This window comes from Haemaphysalis longicornis, unplaced genomic scaffold (assembly GCF_048455015.1).
Source record: "Haemaphysalis longicornis isolate Haplotype H1 unplaced genomic scaffold, Haemaphysalis longicornis Haplotype H1 scaffold_7, whole genome shotgun sequence".
Lineage (NCBI taxonomy): Eukaryota > Metazoa > Arthropoda > Arachnida > Ixodida > Ixodidae > Haemaphysalis > Haemaphysalis longicornis.
The window spans coordinates 4056265-4078344 of NW_027526422.1; the positions used below are offsets into that span (position 1 = coordinate 4056265).

The 22080-nt window shown below is 49.7% G+C and overlaps 1 protein-coding gene across 1 annotated transcript in view; it reads left to right on the top strand.

The window, feature by feature from the left end:
* Positions 1-22080, top strand: part of Snoo (Sno oncogene) — a 112756-nt gene that overhangs the window by 78087 nt on the left and 12589 nt on the right. Inside the window, exons 3-6 of the mRNA XM_077675726.1 lie at positions 9000-9268; positions 10341-10424; positions 12334-12533; positions 18397-18602. Coding sequence (XP_077531852.1) covers positions 9000-9268; positions 10341-10424; positions 12334-12533; positions 18397-18602 — 759 coding nt within the window. The remainder of the gene's footprint in view (positions 1-8999; positions 9269-10340; positions 10425-12333; positions 12534-18396; positions 18603-22080) is intronic.

Here is a 22080-nt window from a genome sequence, read left to right on the forward strand (position 1 = left end):
TGGAAAGGTTGAACCTGCTGGCCGAACGTGCGCCTCTACAGGAGCGTACAACTGGCGCATACGTGGCGCAGCGGCTGTCGCAGCTCGGGCCGTGTGCCTTCGCACTCCGCTCCTCGCCTGAGAGCGGCACTACAAAACTGCACTGCTGTTGACCATCACGTTCGATCAAATACCTGCCGTCCTTGCGTCCGTCCTTTTATTTTTCCGCAACCTCATCCAACTCGTGTGGACCCTCCCCCAACTTCCCTTTCCTTCCATAGTTAATTAGTATGACACATGCTACTGTAAACCTCCCGTTTAAACCCGGTACAAAACGACCTTCCCATTTGGTCTTCCGAGGGAAGCATTCTTCACCGCAGTGCTCCAGAATGAGCAACCCAACCCTGGTATTCTGGATCCTTCCTCCACTCGAGCCTCCAGGGGAGGAGGTCCTGGAAATTGATTTCCCCATGCATAAGCATTGCGGAATCCTCCCCTCAGCCGAGTGGAGGGAGCAAATGGGGTGAGGGGGGGGGACTCTGCATACTTAGGCCGATGACACAGCCCAACACATGATTCGACTAAAAAAATGCGTCTGCGCAGGCACCGCACGCAAAGCGCTTTACATTGCGCAATGTTCCAGCGCAGACGCCTGTTTGCACTCAAATTGAATCTTTTCTTTTGTTTTTCGCCAAAGAAATACATGTGCGCTGTTCTGTCTTTGTGCAGATGCAAGACGTAGTGCCTGGCTCGTGCATTTTCACCATTGTTTTATTCGTGTTCTCGTCATTGCTTTCGGGGCTCTATTTCTATCTTTGTATTGTGAAGGCAGTGTTTGTCATGGACATCTTAAAAAAATTTTTCGCTCAATTTCAAGCGAATGTTTAGTGTTTCAGCGAAGCTTCACTGATGCCGTTGTGCGCCAGTACGCCCTGCAGGAAAGCCAGCTTTCTCTGACGGTGATGATGAATGATCGTGGGTGAAGTGAAAGAAGAAGAAAGCGCTCCAGTGGCTGGAATCGAACCTGAGTCCCTCGCGTCATGAAGCCGGCGTCTATCCGATTGCTCCATTTCGACAGCGAACGCCGAGCAGCAGGCACCGACTCTCGCCGTGCACCTCAAACCCGAACGTTAGGCCTACGGAGTGCACAACCGAAAGTTGCTAGGGGTATCTAGACAAGTGGTGCGTACTTCCGGAGTTGCACATACTCGCAGTGTGGGATTGACCAACCAAGGAATCCGTCACGCGAAAGCATGCGTTGCGCCATCGTCGCCGTTAGAGGGAGGGGGGCATGATCTTTGCTTCCGTCAGGCATTCGCAAACTTCTATCGGCCACAAGTGTGTGTGCCGGAATTTGCCAGAATTCGAGAGCTTCAGTGCTGCATGTCCCGTTCCGTGGACACAAGGCTTTCGAAAACGGAAACTGATATTTTCAGGAATTGGAACGGGCTCAATTTGGAAGGGCGTTTCGGGAACGGGACGCGCTCGAACGGGAAGGGCGTTCCGGGAAGGGGCTTTTCGGGCGACACCCTTGAGGTCACCCGTAGCTTGAGCTCGCGTGGCACGTCGTTGGGCAAAAACGCGTGGCCTACCTGGCGTTGAGCATATGGTCCTGAGGGCGATTGCAGCGGAGAGGCGCTCCCAGCGACGCACTCGCTGCGGCCGCTCCTCTCGGCGCCGGCACGTCTGCTGGGTAATTTGGCGCGAATGTTTTCACTGTCCGCGTGGCTTTTGTTCCGTGCCTGTTCTGGGCGAGCGTCAGGTTGCTCTGGAAGCTCCGAATCACGGTGCGGACCCGTTCGGTGTTGATGCTGAGCTTTGGTCGAGGCTGGGTTGTCGCTCGCCGAAACGCGGCTGCTGAGCCTCGGTTATGGCCATCGCTGTTGCGTCCACTTCCTGTTGTGTTTCCCTTTGGCTCAATTCATCGACGCAGCTCGGTTCCGACGCGAACAACGGCGCTGCCTTGTTGCTCTTTTGATGGGCGTATGCACACAATGGTCGCCCTCTCTCCACCCCGCTTATTTATTGGCCCCGCCGGGAGAAGGCGGCTCTTTCAAACCGCGCCGGGCAACCCGCACAGGGCCCGCAGGACCGGCGCTCTGGCTGTGCGCGCTGAATGACGGCGTTGGGCGCTCCTCGTCCTCCCCCACTGGCGAACACGCAGAAGAAGCCAGGTGGCGCCGGCCAGCCCGGTTGAGATGACATGCCGAAGTGGCTGCGCCAGAGTCGAGGCGGCGTAAAGTGCAGGCGAGCACGCACGCGAGCGCGATGTGGGAAGGAGGCCGGGTCTGCGGGGGGCAAGTTACTATGACAGCATCCCTCCTTCCCGCAACCGCCGTCTTGGGGCGGACGTGCGCGTGTTGCGCGGCCTAGATTTACGGCACTGCTGTCCGGGCTTACTTTGTCAGAGCTTGCGGATGCGCCCAAGATTCGCGTGACGCTTCGGGAAAGCGCAGCTGTGTGCGGCAGGCACCCTGCGCTTTGCCCTCAGTTCCTAGGAGCCGTAAACGGGGAGCTTTGCTGACCCCTTGCTGTCTCGACGGGTGCTCACACTGACATGGACTTCTTAGTGTAGACTCCACCGAACAGTGTGCAGCCGCGAAGTTGTGCGTTGAAATTAGTGGGACTGCACAGGAGACACGTGGGAACGTGTGGTCCGTTTGAGGCCCTTTTTCACCGAGGCCCGAAATGACTTATCCTTTGCCATGAGCCTAACACCTTTCCAATGCTAACCCACCTTGCACTAGCAGCATCGAACATCATTGCTGTGACCATACTTTCATCGTCGTTTCGAACAGCTAGGTGTCGAACCGAAAACCGGAAGCGAATTGGATTATTGCTGGAATTGAACCCGACCAACTGTTATTTTTTGAGCACATTGAACCCGAAGTGGAACTGAACCAAAAAAGTATGCTTTTTGTCTTTCACACACCATCAACTTTGCAACTTCTCATGCACTTTCCCCTTCAGATCAGTCACAACACTATCAACACTCTCTTCGTCATCACATCAGAAAAGGGTTAACAGCGCACAAACACGACGACACAAGGAAGAGAAGACAGGATCAGCGCTTGTCCTGTCTTCTCTTCCTTGTGTCGTCGTGTTTGTGCGCTGTTAAAGGCCAACTGCACTCAAATTTCACGTGGACCAAATTTATTTTTAATGCGTAGTAAGTACCCTCAAATCAGTTGGGACACAAGTGGCAGCCCCATAACACGCCTCGTTAATCAGTCAGAAGCGTTTAAAAAAGCTCCGCCGCAGACCACGCTGCACCTACCGGCGGATCGCGTAAACAGCCATGACGCGCCTGTGACGTTCAAGCCGACGGGGACTTCTTCCTCTGGCCAGCCACGCAGCCACGCAGCTGGAGAACCGGTCGAGCTCTGCTGCGCGCGCTTCACCCATGTGCTGCCCGTGCGCGCGTAGAGCTTGCGCGCAGACATTCCCCCGAGCTGGTGACCGTCCGGCCGCTCGCTGGACGGCTGCAACGTCACTACAATGGCCGCGCTCTCTTCGGTTTCGGTTTCAAAATCGGTGTTTTTTGCTGGCCACTTGCGGCGTCCACGCGCGTATTTCAGCTGTTTTATTTTGCGTGTTGCCTTCTTTTCAAGCAGACTATACGAAAATAGGGTTTTCAAGAGGTCGAAATTTTGAGTGCAGTTGGCCTTTAACCCTTTATGATGCTACACCAACTAGCCCACCAAGCCATCCTCGTGAACATCAGAAAAGGTTTGTTTACCAATGTTGCAGAGGTATTCTACTGCTGGTAGCGCAAGCAGAGTGCAAGGCTGAGCAAACAAAATGCCACACTCTGGGCAGCCTGCAGGCAGTATGAAACATCGACTTTGCCCTTCCCTTGCTGCGACTGTGTAATGACAGCTGGGCCGCAAGACTGCTGCTCTGCGCAGCGGCAAAGGCCAGCGCCTGAAATGTGCATACTTTGTCACATTTTCATTCTTTTCTTTGAAAAGGTCGCCCACCTGGAGAGAGTAAATACTCGAGAAGTGTGACCCTCAAAAGCTGCTCGGAGGGTGAGCCGTTGGCTTCTGACGATAGGTCAGCAAAACAGAAAGAACTTAATCAAACTCAATCACAATATTTTGCTTCACGCTGTGCTCACTCAAAAAGCTCGTCTGTACTCAAAATCATTCGTACTTGTACTCACCTGCGCTCAAACTCATTAGTCCTCACTCGTACTCAACTCATCTTTACTCACTTGTATTCATACTCAACCTGTACTCACTCGCACTTGGACTCGGTCTGTTCTAGTTTTAACACGAAAGTGTTTTATTCCGGGATTCGCGAAAATTTCACTTACGTCACATCCGTCATGGAAATAACGCCAGTTCAACGAAGCAAGCGGCCTCTAGAGAGTGCACCCCTGCACACAGGGTCATCTTGCGGGGAGGCAACCTCTAGTATTAAAGAGTACGTTATACTTCGGGTTTGTTTTCTGGTTTTATATTTTAACACGAAATTGTTTTATGCCTGGATACACCAAGATTTCACTGACGTCATATCCGTCACGGAAATGACACCAGTACACCTTTGCTGGAGCGCCCTGCCAGCAGGACTTCGGTCCCCAAGCACACCCGCAAGACAGCCGCTGACCCGCAAATCATGCTGAGCTGCAGATTTCGCTGCAAATTTCACTTTCATGTTTCACCGATTCCTATGGCAGAGGAATCAACCATAGTTTTTTACTCAATATTCACTCACATTTACTCATATTTAAAGGAGTTTGTACTAACTTGTTCTCGCAATCAACCGTTTGCATTTACGCGCTGAGCTTGGTCTATTGACGTACAATTTGAATGAAGCAAGTCCAGTGAAGCCACCATGCCTGCCCTTGCTTTCACTATGGCAACCCTGAGGTGAGCAAGTGCCGTGGAAGAGGAAATTGCAAGAACGGCAGTTTCCCCCCTCATAACCCCCTCATCACCGCTCGCGATCCGCGTGCGTGATCTAAGTTGCAAGTTTTGTACTCTCGAGTACTGTGTACAATATCCGTGAGTACTACCCGCGAGCACAGTACTCATGAATACCACTCACGAGTACATATACTCACATCTGTACTCGCTTGTTATTGTACTCGCATTTTTTGTGTGGGTCTGTACTTACTTGTCATCGTACTCACTCGTGAGTTTTAGTTCAAATGAGTGTGCTCACAAGTGAGTATGCCGACCTGTGCTTCTGGCCACAAGGATGGGTTCGATCACCACACCCGGCTGCCGTTTTTCTGATGTAAATGAAAAACGAAAACGTTGATGCAGGGAGATTAGGGTTCGCACAGGTCCTTGAAAACCTTGAAAACCCTTGAATTTAGTAGTGTCAATTTCAAGGCCTGGAAAGTCCTGGAATTTTTAAATGGTCCTTGAAAACCCTTGATTTTTCCTGAGAGAATCAATGGCCGCGTCTTTTCACAAGAATTTAAGGTGTTTGTCATGGATTTTAGGTGTTAACAAATGTGAAGAAACATTGCAACAATCAAGTTTCAGTGTATTGCGTGAAATTACAAGTTTCGTGGATTCTCATTATTACAAGGCAACATTGGGAGCAGGCACTTGTCAATCCAATCCATATCACGACACAATCCAGTGAAAGCCAGCTTCTGTTCTCCATCTTGCATCTTCCATCTAGTCTGTGGACGCTCACTCCTTGCATGTTTGCTGTGCCCCATGTGCTCCATCCGCGCTTGCTCTTATGTGCAAATGGTGGACGTGCACATTGTTTGCCCTGGCCAGCAGCAACACTTGCGGATTTAATTTCAGCTGATACTCTTGCTGACAATGCAGGAGATGCAGGCAACATTAACTAAGTTTTGAAATCAAACAGCCTCAGCAAAACACCAAGGAAAAAGAAAAACCTCTAAATACCAGCCATGAAAATAAAAAAAATGAAGCTGGGGGAGTATTTACGAACCTGTTAGCGCCTATGTAAATGCGTACTAATATGCTTAGGTATTGTGCAATAAAAAACTTGCATTGTGTTGAAAAAGCTATAGATAATCTCAGATAAAACATTAGATGGGGACCTTGAAAATGTGTTTTCTGGTCCTTGAAATTCCTTGAAAACCCTTGAATTTTTTCCTTTGAAGTCTGTACGAACCCTGATGATGCATTTAAAAACATAAAGATCTCCAGGTGGTCTAAATTGCTCTGGTGGCCTTCAACATACGGTGCGCTTCACAGCGCAGTCCTGAGTAGCTTTGGGAAATAAAACGCGGCAATATTATTTGACAAGTATGTTTCCACAGGCCCATCGCTTGGTTCAAAAGGTAGATTTTTCTCGAGACATTCCTTCTGTTGTCAACTTAACCTGTCACCAGTCACTACGGTGAATGCAGCGAGTGCTGTGATGCCTGGTATAATAGTTAGCTTTTCAGGACGTGTAGAGCAGACAACTTTGCGTTTTTTTAGCAGATCCACATAACAACAGATATAGCTGTCAGCGTATGGCACGCAATTTCTCCTTTTGCTAGACTTTATCACCCAACTTTGCAGGCACTACGTATTTTGTCTTGTTAAAAAACGGCACTAAACGGCACATGCAAAAAGGAAGCTGGTCCCGCATTATTCCATTTCTCAATTGCTTGTACTTTGCACTTATTCTGATTCTGCTGTTTTGTCTTTTCAGCGATGCTCTGTCAAAAGCACGTTCTCACAAGATTTCCATTTCGTGCCTTACGAGTACCTCCCCCTCTCCCTCTATTCCCCCCCCCCCCCTCTGCTTCCCTGGGCTGTATGCTGGCAAGCTCCCTGCTGAGCTCTGTAATATCCCCAGTGCACTTCCTTTCCTTTTCCTCAAACCACAACAACGATGGCAGTTATCTGTTCTAATATTCTGGAGTTCAGTGTATGGAACAGGGGCAGTGGTCGGACATAACAGAGACGTGACGCACACATATGTAATAGCCATCTAAAATGCATCCCAGTGATCAGAGCATGTGACTGAGGACAACTAAGGCTCACTTTTAACAAAACTTTAACTTACACCCTCGAGTAGGCGACTGCTAAATGGCCAAACAGTCACAGGTAGAATTTACCTGGCTTCTTTAGGATTATTTTTCTTATGCTACAACTGATGGAAATAAGTACACCGCTGGAATTTAAACATGGCCCCTGTTTATGTACGGAAGGGACTCTATGGTACCCAGGCCTAACTCTAGGGGTTTAACTTTTAGTACGATGGGTGATTCCAGAGAGGAGGTGGCAATTTTAACAACAAAAAGAAGGGGAGCTGGAGAAAGTGTACCCGACAGGCGGTTATGACTTGCTGGTTTTAAGTAGCCCCTAGGACAACATAAGGGATGGGCGGAAAAGTAGCTGGTAAATCGTCACTACTTCATCTGCTTTTTTTTTTTTTCATTACCTGGCTCACCGTAGCTCTTACGATTGTGGGACTTTTATTGGGAAAAAGCAGTATTTTTAATTCACCTGGAAAACATTTTTTCCGCACTTTGCTAATAATTTCACCCACTGAACCGGCTCGCAAGCTTGAACCAGTTCGCCAACTGGTTCGGGTTGTGATCTAGTTAAACTCGAACTGAACTGGAATGAAATGAATTCACCTGAACTGAACCGTAACCGAACCAGTATTTTTTTTTTTGTTCGACAAACTGGTTTTGAGGTCTGAAATGGCAGCCACTGACCAAGTGAAAACTAAAACGTTCAGTGTTTCGGAACTTGTCACTTACCAAGTCAAAAAAAAAAAAGTTTGAAGTTTTGGAACCTGTATGGGTCGTGAAACATCAAGCGTTTTATTTTTGACTTGGTCACTGACAACGACTTCCAAAACACTGAATGTTTTACTTTTCACTTGGTCAGCGTCCGCAATATTGCAAATATGACCCTTGACCAAACAAAGTTTCGTCGAACACTTGACTACTTTTGTCGTCACTACACCACCCCACATGTCCGCGTCCCTTCTGAGGGATTTGAGTTTCCACGAAGCAGATCCGTTGCACCTACATGTCGCTGCATGCTGTCGATGGTGCGGCCGGGATATGCCTTCTCTCTTACAACTGCAGGGGTGGTGAGACGTGCCGATGAGGCACACGTGGACGCAGTTCCCTTTGCGCCTTTTAAACAAGGCGGCGGTTATGGTCAGCAGGGCGTGGGGAGGTGGCGCACCACTTTCAAGCTTCCACGTCAAGGGCAAACTGTGGAGCCAATCGCGGCACGCTGCTGTGGACAAACAGAACAATGGGCCGGCATATGGCTGGGCTGCAGGGACCTTTTTTATCGACCCCACCTGCTCGAAGAAGTAACTGTGCACCTGGGGGCTTCAGTGGCATTGAAAGTTCTCTTGCACACCCATTAGTCAAGGAGGCACTGCAGGCTTCTTCCACAGGGAAAAGAATCGCTGTGCTCTGTTCAGGCCACAAACTCAAGCAACTGGCTCAAAACAAGCACTTTTGGGGGAAAGTGGAGGAGAAGGACAAAGTGTGGGTTGTCACATGGTGCGCACTGTGGCTGCTGACTTGCCCAGTCACTCCATGGGTGCTCTGGAAGGCACCCAGGCATCTGCCTGGGCCTCTAATGCCCCCACCAGCATCTTTGATGGCATGATTCTGGCACTAAGCAGATGGCAGGGGGCAGGACCAGTGCTTATCTCGTCTTTCTAGCGCTGGAATCATGCTGTCAAGTATTCACAAGCTCGTCCAGCCACAAGTTCTTGTGAGGCATCTTTAGAGCGTATCGCCATGCTGCTGCCTGGCAGCTGTTTGCGAGCGCTTCTGTGTGGCCCAGCCCAGGGGGCACATTACTGTCTGCTGCTGCGCTCAGCTGGCTCTTTGCTGCATGCAGAGGTAGCAGTGCACTATATAGCTGCGATTTCCCTACTTTACTCGTTCAACTGTGTGCCGGTCATAATTTCCGGGAGAACTTAGCGTGCTAAAGATCTGTCTGTGCCAGCTTCTTTTTTTTGCTTTCCTGCCAGTTTTCTGTACTTCAGTGTGGTGTGTGCGTGTGGGAGACAGAGAGAAAGAAAGTGGCCCCTCCCCCCCCTCTTGGGTGCAGAGTCTCATTTCACCGCTGGGAGAAGGCCCGTGCAAGAAGCGGGCGGTGCGCCCTGCCGCCCCAGAGGCCGATGCGGACGGCGACTTCATGGCCGTGGGCCTGGACCCAGCCCTGTGGTATCGGCAGAGCCAGATGGCTAGGGCCTCTGCCTTCAAGCCATGGAGCCCCGTCGTGGGGCCCCCCCCGCTCAGGGAGCGGACGGCGGCCAAGGCTCTGCTGCCGCCGCAGGCACCGCTCCTGGAACAGCCCGTCTACCTCAAGGGCGCCAGGTGGGAAGGGAAGCACCCCAAAGTGTGCAGTTTGTTCTGTTGCCTAGCAGTTGGTGCCGCTTTCTGTAGACGGTTTGAAAAAGGGGAATCCGCACGAGGTTGCTTGTAGCTCGGGCATCTGAAATCTGTTACGCAAGAAGGATAGAATGGAGTCATCTTTGCTTAGACGATTGTCTGGATATAAAACAGTGAGAAGTCAGCTGCACTATTTCATAAAAAGAGGCACGAGAAAGTCGGTTTTCCTAAATACAGATACTGCACAATGACACAATTCGACATGAGCAACTGCGACCAGCGGATGCAGTTGCTCTCCTTAGTGAGATGCGTGCACATCTTGTGACAAGGCTCGTGATGGAACACATTTAGCAAAAAGGGGTGTAAACATAGATGAACACAGTAACACAGAAGCCGACGCTATTTGGTGTCAAAAGTTGTCAGTGTTGCGCAGATTAGGGGGTGCTTGTGCCAAGTTGCTGGAAGTGCATGAAAAAGCTGACCACTTGCAGGAATTCCGCACCATGACGTGCAAAGGCAGTCATACTGCGCTTTTATCTCTTGATTATCTGTTTTATGCTGTTTTTGTTGCATGCATATTTAGGTTTTTCATGTGGTTAACATTAAGTTGGAGGTCAGCGCGGTTTTTTTCTGCGCTGTAGCTTGAGCCATGTGAAAGTGGCACAAGAAGGAGGGATTCGAAATATGTGCAGGTAGAAAATGGCATGGCAGAGCTCGCTTCATAGTTGTGAGCTTTCTGCTGTTTGTGAAAGAACCATATTTAGCTTGGGTGTACTTGAGCTCGTAGCCGCACGGTTGTACGTTCAAAACGTGTTTCACGTCCCTGCGGGGCTCTCGTATTCTAGTGCCTGGTGTCCACATACTGAGAGCTCCATGACGAGCAAAGTCAGCGGGAGAGTTTCTCCTAGTGACACCATGCCACCACCACAGTAACTCTTGTGGATGAAGTGGGCTTGCTGAAGGGGGAACTGCAACCAGAGAGTGGCATCACCACCATCCTTTTGAGCACTGCAAAGCCACCACAGTGGTCGTAACCTCTGCCTGCTTGCCCCCGCAGCCTGGCCTACCCCGTGGAGGCGTACATCCCAGCCGATATTGCGCACATGCAGAAGCTGGGAGTGCTCAAGGCAGACCCCGACAGGTGGGTCTGCAATTCGCACAAGAGCTGCAGTTTGCCTCTATGCGAAATGTGTGTGAAATTCTCCTCTTCCAAGCTGCAAATGTGTAGAATTCCTCCTGTGGCCCCTGTGCCTTTTTAACAGGTTCCTCTTTCTGCCTGTGTTGTCAAGTTCTGTAAGGACACCTTTCAAGCAGTATTGCGCACTCTGCATAGCCACAGTATATAGTATGCGTAGCACGAGCCATACTGTGCGCAGTGGCTACCTGCACAGCTTAAAGAAAACACACAAGTGTTTAATCTGTTCCTTGAAAGCAATCTGAAGTGAGTGATAATAAGCACAGCCTAATGAGCTTATCAGTCTAGAAAGCTAGGGCTATAGCTTGAGTTGTATTTGTTGGAAAAGTGCTTTCAGTTGTGCCATTTCCCTCTCCCAATTTGTGTGGCACTGGCTATAACAGTGCGCTCACAGGTCCAGAGTGCAGAATTTGGTCTTCGTAACCTGCATGTGTGAAAAAAACGTTCATTTGCCGTGAAATAGGCAACATCACCACTTTGAAGACTGAGCATTACAAGACCCTGCAATGTGGTGTGCTGTCCATTGCTGCAGGATTACATGAATTCCGGAAATTCTCCCACTGAAGTCTACACTGGGCTCAATCCCGTTGTGTTAAGGACTCTATGCTTATGGCTGAAAACTCTTCCTTTGCTACTGTCATGGTCTACACGAGCCATTTCTTGAGTAACTGTGATTTTAAGCATTTTATTGCTTGACAGATTTATAATCACGGGGTCTAAGCTGAAAAGTTTTTGCCTCAAAAGCACATTTTACCTGCCCCAAGCAAGCCGTTGTCAGTTGCGCCTCTGCATGTGCAATGTGCACAAAGCAGTGATGAGCACGTTTGCTCTTGCGCCAGAGTGCACCACAAAAGGGCTCTGAGGGTGGTGCAGCTCCCTCTCCTGCTGGAGGCTAGCGCGGGGCTCGTGGTCGTCCAGCCACCCAGCTTGGTGTGTGTTGAGGGTAATGTGAACGGCCCCTGGGCACACACGAAGGAGAATCTATGAAATAGCTGATGAGCGCCACTGAACACTGGTATGCACAGCCACACTGTCACTGCCAGGGCAGTTCGGGGAATGATAGGGTGAGCTTTGGCATTGTTTTTAGCGTGTGCACACTGCTAAGGGGAAATTGGTATTTTGGGGGGGAAGCTTAGGTGATGGCTGGCTCAGTAGTTAGCAAAACCATTACTTTGCAAGATGCGTGGACAACCTTAGCGGATTGGTTGCCTTGGAGCTTGTAGAGAATTTCATCAGGCCAGTGAGCTTCGTTCTTGACGCCACAGGACATGTCGGGACAACTGATTGTGCCGGTGTGGAATGTAGCAGTGCACAACCTGAATGCATTTTTTCCCCCCTGCCGTCTTCTTGCTGTCTTTGTTTGTTTGTTAAGTCAAACATGAGGTATATGTACATATATATATTCACCTATTAGGGGCAAAGCCCCTTAGAGGCTGGGGCTGTTGGCGTCTCCTGTCGTCATAATCGTCGTCTCATGTACGTAGTCACAGTGCTAAAACACAGGGACACTCATTTACACCTCACGCTGAAACGCTTCGTAACCAGTACTAAAAAATAGAAAAAAACACTGGCACACTTGTTTATACCTCGCACTAGAATGCTTGGTGCTTCAAAGGCACGAGACTTTTAGAGCAAAGCTGTATACCTCCACCCCCCAGTGGTTTCATCTCCATGGGCAAAAATGCCAAGGCGCCTAGACTACACTTGTAAACTGTATGCTTCGCCCCTGCCCAGGTTTCACGTTAGTGGAGATGGGCCACTTTGAGAGCTTGCTGGAGCTCGTCCTGCGTGCCGACTGTGATTGCTCTCTCCCCATGCACCAAGCCGCTGTCGACGCTGCTGTTGCCTGCTGCAGGGCCGACCTGGTGCCGACGCTGCAGCACCTGAAGAAGGCTGGAGGCCCAGCCGAGCTGGTCCCCAAGAAGGAGCACATGCAGACTTCGTGCAGCAGGGCGGCCGAGGCAGCTGTGGCCGCCGCTGGGAAGCTGGGGAACGGCCGGCTGTCGGCCGACACCGACGAGACCATGTCCAACAGCAGCCTCAGCACCCTCTCTGGTCAGACGCCCTGCTGCCTGGGCACCCTGCTCCTCCCCCGTGCTGTGTCAGGCTTGATTGTGCGGCTCTTGAAGAGTGCGTCTAGATGGATAGATCAGCTCACCAGGACCATGAATTCACGCCCTTCTCTTGGGCAGCATTTCTAAAATGAAGTGGGTGGTGCTAGAGCGAGCAGTAAGTGCGAGGAAAATATGAGCAGTAAATGCTGAAGCACTTCTCTGAAAAGGTTATGTGAATACTTCAGTGGGAGTTTTGGTAGTGCTGTGCTTGAACGCTGGCAAAGAGGAACCCAGGAAGGGCATGGTGCGAGCAGGGTCCGTGAATGTTTTCAGCGTGACAAAAGTCAATATAGTGGTTTCAGTCTTGGCCCAATGGCTGACTGTTCGGCCAGATAATTGTGGGACCTTGGTACAGCAGCTTGTGCATGACACTTCTTCAGGTGAAAGCCTTGTATGTCTCATGCGGAGGTGCCTTTGAACGCCCTGGAAAAAGTTGGGCTCAATGTCGACCGAAAACTTGTAGTTATACCACAAGCTGGGTGCAGCTATGTGGAGGCTACATTGTTGTCAACAGTGCACCCACTGAGGGTGCCTCACTCGCCGTGAAGGGGTCCTGGAAGGACATTCCCTTCTTCCCTCTCGGCAAGTGGCACCGCAAGGTCCTGGCGCCTTTTGTCGCTTCCTTCGTGGTGAGTTAGGCGCCCTGAGTGGGCGGGCTGTTGACAACAATGTAGCCTTCACAGTGCTGCACCTAGCTTGTGGAATGAACTATAGGACTTGAAACGTAGCGGTGGCGTAGAGGTAGAGCATCCGCCTTGCGTGCAGAAGGACCGTGGTTCGAATCCCAGTGCCAGACAATTCCCACCGGATTAAAAAATAAATAAATAAAAAAATCCGCGTATTGCTGGAATTGCAGAATGGGGCTTGGGGTGCAGCCTGACCCCGGCTCTCATTGCTGGTAACGCACTCCCTCACCAGAGCACGATTGGCCACCCTGGTGTAGTAACGGCCAGAACCTCCCATGAATACGCCAATTAACCCACGGCCCTCAGTCTCCAGTGGCTGCGAAGCAACTGACCACGGTGGCGGTCAGACCTGTGACACAGCAGAGGGTGCTAAGAATCCCTGGACCCGGACAGGCCGCCATTGGAATCTGAACCTGGCAACGCTTAACACGATAACCTTATCTAGTGAAGCGAGTCTAGAGGTGTTGTTCGAGGAATTAAAAGGCATCAAATGGTATGTCATAGGGCTTAGTGAGGTTAGGGGGACAGGTGAAGCCCTTACGGTGCTGAAAAAGGGACACGTCCTATGTTACCGTGGTCTAGTGGAAAGAAGACAACTGGGAGTGGTATTTTTAGTCAATAAAAGCATAGCTGGTGGACAGAAGAGAACTGGGAGTGGTATTTCTAGTCAATAAAAGCATAGCTGGTGGACAGAAGAGAACTGGGAGTGGTATTTCTAGTCAATTAAAGCATAGCTGGCAACATAGAAGAATACTATAGCATTAACGAAAGGGCAGCAGGTCTTGTAATTAGGCTCAATAAGAGGTACAAACTCAAGGTGGTACAGGGCTATGCACCCACGTCCAGCCACGGCGACCAGGTAGTGGAACGCCTCTATGAAGATGTGGAATTGACAATGGCTAAACTAAAAACACAGTATACCGTAGTTATGGGGGACTTCAATGCTAAAGTAGGCAAGAATCAGGCTGGAGACAAGGCAGTGGGGAACTATGGTCTGGGCTGTAGAAATAGCAGGGGGGACCTACTAGTCGAGTTTGCAGAACGGAATAACTTACGCATAATGAATACCTTCTTCTGTAAATGGGAGAGCCGGAAGTGGACGTGGAGGAGCCCGAATGGGGAGCATAAAAATGAAATAGACTTCATATTATGCGATAACCCTGGCGTCGTGAAGGATGTGGAAGTGCTCGGAAGGGTAAGGTGTAGTGACCACCGTATGGTAAGATCTTGAATTAGGCTAGATTTGAGGAGGGACCGCAACAAGCTAGTACGAAAGAAGTCGATTAATGAGCTAACCGGAAGACGTAAAGTAGAAGAATTCAGGATCACGCTGCAGAACCGATATTCAGCTCTTACCGGGGAAGCCGAGCTTACGACACAGGAAGCCAGCGACAACCTTACACGCATTATCACAGAGTGTGCAGTAGAAGTCGGGGGCACGATGGCTAGACAGGATACTGGTAAACTTTCCCAGGAGACGAAAGATCTAATTAGGAAATGGCAAACCATGACAATCTCCACCCCAGCTTACAGAATAGAACTAGCGGAGCCTTCGAAGTTAGTTAATAAGCTTAAGACAGCTGACATATGGAAGTATAATATGGGGAGGACTGAATACGCTGCAAAGAACGGAGGTAGCCTGAAGCAGTGAAAAGGTATCTTGGCGTGGGGAAAAATCAGATCATTGCACTTAAAGACAAGCTAGGCAATGTCATCACAAATAGGGATAAAATAGTCACAGTAGCCGAGGAGCTCTATAGGGATCTGTACAGTAGGCAGGACGACCAGGATAATGCCGAACGAGAAAGTAGTTCAGAGGAGATAGACATCCCACCAGTAATGACCGAAGAAGGAAGGAAGGCTTTGAAAGAAATGAAAGGGGGCAAAGCACCTGGTGAGGATCAGATAACAACAGACCTCTTGAAGGATGGCAGAAAAATTGTACTTGAAAAAATGGCAAACTTGTATACGCAATGCCTAATGACCGCAAGCATACCACAATCTTGGAAGAACGCGAACATCATCCTAATTCATAAGAGAGGTGACATGAAGGACTTGAAAAATTACAGGCCGATCAGCTTACTGTCAGTCGTCTACAAGGTACTTACCAAGGTAATCGCTAACCGAATCTCTGCAACCTTAGATTTCAGTCAACCTAAAGAACAAGCAGGGTTCCGTAAAGGTTACTCAACAATGGACCATATTCACACGATCAATCAGGTGATAGAGAAGTGCGCTGAGTATACTGAACCCCTATATATAGCCTTCATAGATTACGAGAAAGCATTTGACTCGGTCGAAACCTCAACAGTCATTCAGGCACTACGGAACCAGGGTGTAGATGAGCATTATGTAAGAATCCTAGAGGATATCTACAATGGGTCCACAGCTACCATAATCCTCCATAAGGAGAGCAGTAAAATACCTATAAGGAAGGGCGTCAGACAAGGAGACACAATCTCTCCAATGTTATTCACAGCATGTTTACAAGAAGCATTCAGAACATTGCATTGGGAACTGGTGGGAGTAAGGGTAAATGGAGAATACCTCAGTAACCTCAGATCTTGCTGATAACGTTGCCTTGCTAAGTAACTCGGGGGACGAATTGCAAAGCATGCTTTCCGCACTAGACGAACGGAGTAGAACCGTGGGCCTGAAAATTAATATGCAGAAAACTAAAGTAACGATCAATAACCTCGGGACAGCACAGCGGTTTGAGATAAATGGCGAGGCAGTGTAAGTTATAAGCGAATATATCTACTTAGGCCACGTTGTGACCCCGGATCCCAACCATGAGGCAGAGATAATTAGGATAAGAATGGGGTGGAGTGCATACGGCAGGAATTCCCAGATAATGAATGGCAGCCTAGCATTGTCCCTGAAGAAGAAAGTGTATGACAGCTGCATTTTACCTGTACTCACCTACGGGGCAGAAACTTGGAGGCTCACTAAAAGGGTTCAACTTAAATTGAGGATGACTCAGCGAGCAATGGAACGAAAGATGGCAGGTGTAACATTAAGGGAAAAGAAGAGAGTCGAGTGGGTAAGGGAGCAAACGCGGGTTAAGGACATATTAGTAGAAATTAAGAAAAAGAAATGGACGTGGGCAGGGCATGTCATGTAATGCGAAGGCAAGATAACCGTTGGTCATTAAGGGTAACAGAGTGGATCCCTAGAGAAGGCAAGCGTTGCAGGGGGCAGCAGAAAGTTAGATGGGCAGATGAGATCAAGAAGTTTGCGGGGATAAATTGGTCGCAGTTAGCGCAGGACCGGGATAATTGGAGAATAATTGGAGAGGCCTTTGCCCTGCAGTGGGCGTAGATAGGCTGGTGTTGATGATGATTATGATGATGAAATTCGCCCGGCAGGAGGGAAACTAATTTTCTGCAAAATCTGCAGTAATAACGCTGGCCTGCACCCAGCAAACTGCTTCGAGCGGTTTCATACGCTGCTCAAATATTGGTAAAGAACTTGCAAGCAGAATGCAAGAGAAAAAATAAATATCCTCAGAGTTTTTATTGCACAGTTCGTGTTTTTATTCACGGTGGCAGAAACTGACAGAATGTTTGCGGACCGGATCAGCCGGAAAGTGGATAATCGTTCGGGACTGCGAAGGGTTAAGGGTAACAGAGTGGATCCCTGGAGAATGCAAGCGGGCCAGAGAGCAACAGAAAGTTAGATGGGCAGATCAGATCAAGAAGTTTGCAGGGATAAATTGGTCGCAGTTATTAGAGGACCGGGGTAATTAGAGATTAATGGGAGAGGCCTTTGCCCCGCAGTGGGTGTAGATAGGCTGGCGGCGGTGGTGGTGGTGGTGGTGGTGGTGGTGGTGGTGATGATGATGATGATGACGATGAAACGTAGCGAAAATACCGTGTGACCACAAGAGGCTTGGCAGTGTGAAGGAAGCATACCAGCCGTGTGCGGGGAGTCGTTATTCAGTGCTGGGCCCCAGATCCCTGGCTGATGTCTGCAGGTGTCTGCTGCTGCTGGAAGAACCATAGAGTTTCATACTAATATGCACTAGAGGGAAGTCTGGCGCCACTGTCTAGGGGAGCCGCGCTTCAGCGAGCGTTCCATCGTGTACCGGGCAGGCACGTTCCACTTGTCCTTGGCATGGCTCATGAACAGCCTGAAAAGTTGGCTCTGGCTGCAAAAAAGCAACAATATTACTGTTGAAGGTTCATAAAATTTGTTTTGTTATTATAAAATTGAACCTCCAAAAGGATTGATATGTAAGTAATTATTGTCAAGCTTCATGCACGATGAACAATAAAGAAATTTTTGTTGATTTTGACTTCGAGACAAAAAAGAAGCTGTATGGCTAGCTAAGCCAAGTAGGCGAGGAATGTCGCTAGCGGCAATGGCGCTGCCCACGGCGGCCCGCGACTGCAGCGGCAGATTTCCCTCTAGTATATATGAGTATGAAACTCTATGGGAAGAACTGCTGAAATGACAGTGTTGCCGGTGTCTCCCTGTTGGGGGCGCACGCACATCCCCGATTTGACCTCAGCTGCCCCAAAGAGGTTGGGCAGTGTATACCTGTCAAGGCCTTCACCTTTGTGTCTCTTGGGCGATAGCTGAGGCCAACACCTGGTAGTTCTTGCGGGAGCAGCTATTCATGGGCCAGGCAGTAAAGCATGGAAGCGAGGCACTAAACAGTACTGCAGAGATCGAGATGGTTCGATTCACCTCTGGAATACTAAGGCAGCGAGCAGAGAACCACCATGTGATGCGGGGCAGACGGGGCTTGTGGGATGTCTGCGCAGAACGCACCTCGTGGTCCAGGGAGAGCCTCTCTGGTGCCTCGACTTGCTGCAAGACTTGGCCACTAATCGCAGCACAGGAACTGGTTTCGGGCAAGGGCACCCCCCTCGCAGATGGGGTGTGGGGGCACGGTGCCATTGCGGGGGGCTCCCGTGAGGGAAAGCCATCCACAAAGGGGTGTGCGGGAAGGTGGCCATCCTGGCAAGTGCACGAGTGGAGTGGGTGCCTGCAGACCGCCAGCTCAGCTAGTCCAGTCATTTACGTTTGTCACTGCCTTTTACAGCATAGGGAAGTTGTTGCGGAGTTCACCTTGCCGTGGTGCAGAGTAAGAAGTGCCAGCAATGGCTGCAGGGGTGGAGGACGTGTCCCTGGCGACGGAGGAGGGGGCCAGCAAGGAGCTGCTGCCCGAGCTGCGGGGCCTGTGGCTGGCCTTTGAGCAGCACTCGCTCGGGGACCGTGCCCGCCAGGACATCATGCGCGAGGTCAACCTGCTGCTGGCCGCCTGCCAGCAGCGGCAGCTGCTCGCCAACTACAAGCTGCTCTTCCACCACCGGCAGGTTGGTGGCTGGGCTGCAAAGCTGTTACTTCAGGCTCACCTCGCCCCATTTGAGCACCAAACTCCTGTAGCTGGAACGGACAAACACCACGTGACCAACGAGGTCTTGTCCTAAACCTTGCGATTCCCTTCCAGCACTAGGAGCCATGAAGAGAAAACAAAAGTTTGGTTCATTCGAAAGATGCCTCGTTAGAACCATACTGACACCAATTTTAACGCTAACTTCGCTCAAATAAGCTACATAATTAGGAAAAAAAGGAATGACCATGCGACCCACCAGCTCATTTCCCGCAACAGAACCTATGATGTCACACTAGAATGCTCTGTGATTGGCGGAGGCCGGCAAAAGCAAACACAAGTTAGGCAGGGCTTCAGTTTGCATAGTGAGCTATATGCGTGCTAAACATACTGCACATTCCTTTTATGACACTAAGAACGGTGGAGTAAACAGTTGAAGATCCGAACAAACACGCAAACGTGTACGCCAACGCGTACGAAAGTACCGCCAGCCGAGCTCGACATCTCGCCGTCACGCAGACAAATTTTCGGGTTCAAGGCTCTTCAGGGCCAACAAACCGTTCCAGCACGCACAGCCGCGACCTTGCTTGGTATCTTAATCCCTTGACAGGAGGTTGGCCGTCATATCGCCAACCAGCAAAGGTAAAAATAGAAACGAGGGGAGTAAGGAACAGCAAGCAGCGACGAGATAGTGACAGTCGTCGCAGTTTCGGAATGGTGTTGGCTTGCTGCTATTGTTAGGAGCTCGTTTCCAGTTTACAACCACTGAAAACTTCAGTTTGTTCGAGTACTTTACAATGAGATTTCGTTACTGCGTCCTGAAATGCCCATGTAGTATGGGCAAATCGTCGAGGGAGTGCGACATCCCGCCGGTGAAGAGATCTCCTTTCATGTGCTGCCCAACAACGAACCTCGGCGAAGCAAGTGGCTACGTTTTGTGAACTTTGCAAACGGAGGAGAACGGAAGCTAAAGGAAGTACGAGTGTCCTCGCTTCATTTCCGACGAAGTGATTACAGCAGGGACCCTTACGTTAGCTCACTCCTGGGACATGCCGCCGCTTGTCGCTGACTTCGTCAAATCGCCGTCAATAAAAATGCAGCACATACGTACCAGTCTGTATTCGTCTGTCGCGACGGGGCTGACGAGGCAGCGGTGCCGACGGCTTGGCATTCGTCTGTTGTGGGTATCGCAGAATGGTCGCTTTCCGTTCCATCCAAGTATCCCACAACTCCTGCCGCTCGTGCACTTAAAAGCATTGAGCCTTCAAGTGGTGCGAGGTTGTTAAATGCAAGCCCGAGCTCCTCGGCGAGAGTTTTGTTGTCCGGATCAGGCGATTCCATGACTAGGGCTGCGGGTGCACTAGGTTTTACTAGTATTTCTAAAATGGCCGCCATCTCGGTTTCGGCACGAGTTCCGGTTCCTGACTGACTCCTGCGTGTGGGTGCTATATGGAGTCGACATACTAAGTATCTGTTTCATGGACCGGCTCGTATGACGCCAGTGTTCACGTCACGAAATGTGCAATTTAGCGGGAGATTTAAAATTTTGGCTTAAATTGCCTTATTTCTCAGCGAATGAAGCATCATTTGCTTCCGGGAAAGTGCTTGGGGTACTATGAAACACCTAATCTTTCGAATAAAACACTTTTGTTTTCTCTTCATGGCTCCTTTAAACCCGCTACGTGTTTATGACCACCACACGGTTTTCAGAGTTATGGTCAACAGAAGAAGGCATATCCTAGCATTATAACGAGGTTTTTGATTTCTTACGGTGCAGAACTGGCTGTCCAAAGGATCTGTTGGCCCTGTTTAAAAAAACAAAAAAGGTTTTTAAACACCCTTGGCTTCCATGTATTTCCCCCAACACAGAAGCCTCTCTTTCAGTTTGTCCATGTGAAATTGTTATTTCATCTCCAAATGAACTTTTTTATAAAAAGAGAACTGCCACATGATCTACATTGAAAAGCTGTGAAAGTAAGGCTGACAGGTGCATCAGATTTTGGGCTTTACTGCTCATTCCGAGTATTTATTGTGGCAGACTGGGCCTTGCACCTTGTGCAACTGGCACACTCAAGACTGGCTGGTACTGTTGAAGGCTTTTGACTAGACACTCTAAAATTTGCTTGAGGAAAATGCCATATGGGGCTAGCTGGAAAAAAAAAAAAAGAAGAAACGCATAAAGGAAGGAAGCACACAGCAGAGTGCAACAGCAGTTGTCAGCCACTGCCTGTAGTGGTGCCACTGCAAGCTGCCTCCTGGCTCATTTCACAAGCAGCTGCTAGTCTCAGCGGCCTGCTGCCTCCTGCCGCTGATATACTAATGCACGCTCGCAGTTCTCGCTTTGCCCTTGCTGTAGAAAGGTGTTTATGTGGCATCGTTCCCAGATCAAGTTGGTTTTACGAGAGTGCAAATGTTGGTGATGCGGCTGCAGTGTGGTACGCTCGATCGTTACATGTGCCAGGCGTAAGTCACGGACTTGGTTGCGAAGCCGGCGTATGAATGGAGCTAATTTTAAATTCTTCAGCCCTGAAATTTACATGCAGTGCCTCAGTAGCCAGCATTTATTCAGGTGGCCATGGTGCAGCAATACACTGCTATGTAAATCGGTTTTATGTGCTTACATAATCTAGTGGAACACTTCTACCACACAGCACGCCAGTTACGCCTGCCATTGCCGTGCCTCGGATATTGATCACTACTCGGGACAAACCATTGTGCAGCGATTCCACTCCTGCGCCAAATGGGCCAAATGAGAAGGCTTGCACCTTTCTGATAAAAAACAGAGAAATTGTGTCGAGATGCCCCAAGTTGACTGTCATGGCACGGGAGGGTGTCATTTCGTGCTGCCACCGTAAACTGGAATGCAGCCTGGAGCCTATGAGAAAGTGGGGGAACCTACCAGAGGACATGTGGTGGCACTGTGGTCAGTTGGAGAGCTAGCAGAGAGAGCGTGCCGTGGCATGTAGAACCACTAGGTAGTATTTTGTAGCTCTAGTGGTATGCTTCAGTTGGCCTTGTTGCTGCTGTATGGGCAGCCGTCACTGGCGACTGAAAGACAACTCTTTGCTACTATTTTGTGTGCGTGCAGACTAATGCGGTATGATGCAGTGGAAAAAGTTTCATTTGCTCTCGAGTTTCCCCTCAGTGTGTGCGTTGCGCAGGGGCCACAGCATACGGAAAACATTGCCGATTGGTGAGCCAAGACCGGCAAGGACCTTTGAGTTCACATCTTGTGCAGAAAAAGAACAAACAATTGTGGCACAGAAAGGTCGTTGAAATGAAATGCGCTGCTGACTTAAGGACTGCTGCCAACATTTGTGCTGCCGTCTTTAAAGGACGCTGCAATGCTTTTCTTTGAGATACCTTTCAGGCTTTCTGTCTGTTCTTTGTGTCATGCAGAGATAGACGCAAAAAGAATGACCAAGACCCGTGCAGAAATGAAAAAGTTACTGAAGGTTGCT